This window comes from Penaeus monodon, chromosome 4 (assembly GCF_015228065.2).
Source record: "Penaeus monodon isolate SGIC_2016 chromosome 4, NSTDA_Pmon_1, whole genome shotgun sequence".
NCBI classification, from domain to species: domain Eukaryota; kingdom Metazoa; phylum Arthropoda; class Malacostraca; order Decapoda; family Penaeidae; genus Penaeus; species Penaeus monodon.
Genome location: NC_051389.1, coordinates 28141673 through 28145759, shown reverse-complemented (window position 1 = coordinate 28145759; position 4087 = coordinate 28141673). Strand labels below are relative to the sequence as shown.

At 43.5% G+C, this 4087-nt stretch overlaps 1 protein-coding gene across 1 annotated transcript in view; it reads left to right on the top strand.

Moving 5' to 3' along the window:
* Window positions 1-2590: 2590 nt before the first annotated feature.
* LOC119572519 (potassium voltage-gated channel protein Shab-like) overlaps window positions 2591-4087 on the top strand; it is a gene marked incomplete at its 5' end in the record, with an annotated part of 90294 nt that continues 88797 nt past the window's right edge. The window contains one exon of the mRNA XM_037919628.1: window positions 2591-3322. Coding sequence (XP_037775556.1) covers window positions 2591-3322 — 732 coding nt within the window. The remainder of the gene's footprint in view (window positions 3323-4087) is intronic.

Sequence of the window (4087 nt, the reverse complement as noted above, 5' to 3'; positions counted from 1 at the left end):
GAAGGTAGTTCAGCCACAGACCCATAAGTAGGGAGCGACGCCATAAACTCATCTGCTAATTCAGCAAGTTCATCGATGGTGAGCTTCCCTTTTACTGTGAATAATCCCTGTTGAATATGTGAGGGCAGAGGCTGGAAGAAAAGCTGTAGAAAGATTGTCTTGTTAAAACTACCATGCTTGTCACCAAGAAGCTTCTTCAAATCAGGTTTTTCGTTGCCGAGCTCTTCCTTGCTGAGAGGTACCTGATGTCTGGTAGGAATAGAAGATTCCAGTCTAGACAGCACTGCAGTCTTCAGCATTTCATATGGCCCATCCAACAGCGCAGCAGTCGGAATTACATCTGAAACTTGAGCCAAAACATCTGCATGACTAAACTTGATGACACTTTGCTGATGTGTTTTAAAACAATACTCAAGGACAGTGAACCACATGGAAGGGTCATGACTGCAGAAAGTCGGTGCTCGGAATGCGTTGATAGATGTAATGTCATCTTCTCTGGTGTTGGTAGAGGTAGCAGCGTCGCTTCTGGTTTCCCTCGCCGGGCATCCTGAGACACGAGTGGCACAAACACTGTTGAAAATCACTGAAGGGCGACAATCAACAGATCGCCGTTACACAATTCCGGGGTTACTAATTTGTTGTCTTGTTGTTTATCTCTAGTTGTTGTTATTATAGAGACGTGGCTAAACTGTCTATCTCGGTTTGACGGCGATATAAGTCACTTAAAGCCCAGGATGATGTCTCTTTGCCAAACAGTATTTCTACCGCCCTATTTAGTTGAGGCTGTGCTGTTTTCAGAGTACCCAAGCTGTATATACAGCCAAGATCAGTCAGTTAATGCTTATCGCCAGCGGACGACAAGACTAGAAACGATATTTGTATAATATGAAGGCTTAAATAATTCAGTCCTAATGTCTTACTTAATTTATTTTCCTGAGATTATTTATGTACAATGGACTGAGGGCTTACAAATATTTTTGACAACATGACTATGCAAAGAAACATTTGTCAGTTAAACATAAAAGAGATGGTATATTTTACACATGTAATACACAGTAATATTTATTGCATTATAAATAAATAAAGTAAACCAGAAATTCGTGACTAGGCGATTTTCAGGGGAGACCATGATATAACTACATTTTAGGGGAGACTACGATATTACTACATACGTACATACATACATGGTTGTATACATGAATACGTACATACATACACACAGGCATACATACATGTGTGTGTGTATGTGTGTGTGTGTGTATATATTTATACCTACCTACACACACACAAATATATAATATATATTATATATATATATATATATATATATATATATATATATATATATATATATATATATATATATATAAATATATATATATATATATATATATATATATATATACTATATATATATATATATAATTATATACACATATATATAATATATATATATATATATATAATATATATAGAGAGAGAGAGAGAGAGAGAGAGAGAGAGAGAGAGAGAGAGAGAGAGAAAGAGAGAAAGAGAGAAAGAGAGAAAGAGAGAAAGAGAGAGAAAGAGAGAGAGAGAGAGGAAGAAGATGGGATTAAAGTGTTTAAATATTGAAAACGTTCAAAAATCGATTAATAATTAAAGGCTTTTATAAGAAAAAATAATGATAATAAAGAGAGAGAGTAAAAATTTTAATGTTTCGCCATATACTAGTGTCGGAAAAATATTTTCCTTTACATTTCATGTATTTTAGGTCAAGCAGAAAAGTTGTTAAAGTAGTTCGATTAGCATGGGAAGCAGATGGTTATATATATATATATATATATATATATATATATATATATATATATATATATATATATATATATATATATATACCTACACACACACACACACACAACACACACACACACACACACACACACACACACACACACACACACAACACACACACACACACACAACACACACAAACACACACACACACACACACACAAACACACACACACACAAACACAACACCACAAAAAACACACACACACAAACACAACACAACACACACACACACAAACAAACACACACACACAAGCAAACACACACACACACACACACACACACACACACACACACAGATATCTGAGTGTGTGTGTGTAGCAAATAAATTTGTTAAATTATTACATCATAAAACTCTTTGTTTTCAAACTAAAGTGTTACTGACCAGTAGAACTGCATGGATTGTGTGATGTCTTGTTGTTAAATGTTAGTTGCTTGTGGATCGTAGTGTAAATAATTAAGTTTGGTAATGATTGCATGTTTATTGCAATATGTGCAATATGTGTCCAAAGCTTAACGTGCAAATAACACTGATAATATGATATTGATAACGATAACTTATGAAGAGGTTTTATATCATTAACTTTTTCACACACTCTTTTCTTTTCCTCAAATCCCGATTCTCTCACTTTATTTAGAATGTCTGTATCTGAGCAGCATGCCGTCCCTCCCAGACACTAACGAGCCTCTGTCTTTGCAGCGTGATGGCGGGCGGCGGGCGGCGGCGCAGCGCGGCGGGCGGCGGTGAGGGCGGCGCGCGGCCATGACGGGCGACGGCACGGGCGGGGGGGCGCACGAGCCCGGCGCGGGGGGCGGCGGGGGCGGGACCCTGGGCGTCCGCTGGGGCAACGTTCTTTCCGACAAGGAGGAGCTGATGGACACGCTGGACGACGAGAAGGACGACGGGGCGGGAGGCCGCATGTCGGCGGCGGGCCTGGGCCGCATGCAGAGCCGCTCCATGACCTCGCTGCCGCCGGAGCCCTTCATGATCATGCGGTCGAAGGCGCTCAACCGCCGCGTGCAGCTCAACGTGGGCGGTGTGCGGCACGAGGTGCTGTGGAGGACGCTAGAGCGGCTGCCGCACACCCGCCTGGGCCGCCTGCGGGAGTGCAACACGCACGAGGCCATCATGGAGCTGTGCGACGACTACTCGCTCATCGACAACGAATACTTCTTCGACCGGCACCCGCGCTCCTTCTCCTCCATTCTCAACTTCTACCGCACCGGCAAGCTCCACCTGGTGGAGGAGATGTGTGTGCTCGCCTTCTCCGACGACCTCGAGTACTGGGGCATCGACGAGCTCTACCTGGAGTCCTGCTGCCAGCACAAGTACCACCAGCGCAAGGAGCACGTCCACGAGGAGATGCGCAAGGAGGCCGAGTCGCTAAGGCAGCGCGAGGAGGAGGACTTCGGCGACGGATGGTGCGCGCCCTACCAGAAGTTCCTGTGGGACCTCCTGGAGAAGCCACAGACGTCCCTCGCGGCCCGGGTGAGTACTGGGGCCTCCCGGCTCCCGCTGCCTCTTATTTCTCTTTGTAGGCCGTTGGCGCTACCTGGAAGACTAGGCAGGAAGGGGTTGCTGCTGCTGGGGGCTTCGGCGCACCTGCTCAGGGGCCAAATGGGATACTCTCGGCTTTGCTGTTTCATTTAATGCACACAGAAAGAACTCCAACTAAGTCTATCATATTTTAATTTAAAAAATAGCCAAAATTCTTGTTTCGGAGATAACGATGAGATTTGTGAATGCTTCAAACACTGGACAACAACAATGCACCATACACTTACCCGCACAGGCAAAGCAAAAGGGATGAATACAATAACCGATCGAACGGCATCCAGGGCCTTGCACGCCAACCGCCCGCGCTGCTGGCCTGACGTTGCTGCATCCGCGATGGAGTGACGTGACGCGCGCGGCTGTGTTTGATTGACCTTTGACCTTTACGCAATCACTGTTCTTCGCCGGCGAGGATGCGGATGAAGGGAGCTGCAACGCGATCACTTCGGACGCGGCTCCCCGCCGTCCGGGCGCTCGCCTTTAAACCATCCAGTTCTGTTTTCTTCGTTATGTTTTCCTTCTGTTTTCCGGTGTTTTTTCCCCCAAAAGAAAAAGTGTAACTTAGTGCTGGACTGGGTGAATGAAACTGGATTTTGTAATGTTTTGTAATATATATATATATATATATATATATATATATATATATATATATATATATATATATATATATATATATACATTACATATATAATATATTAA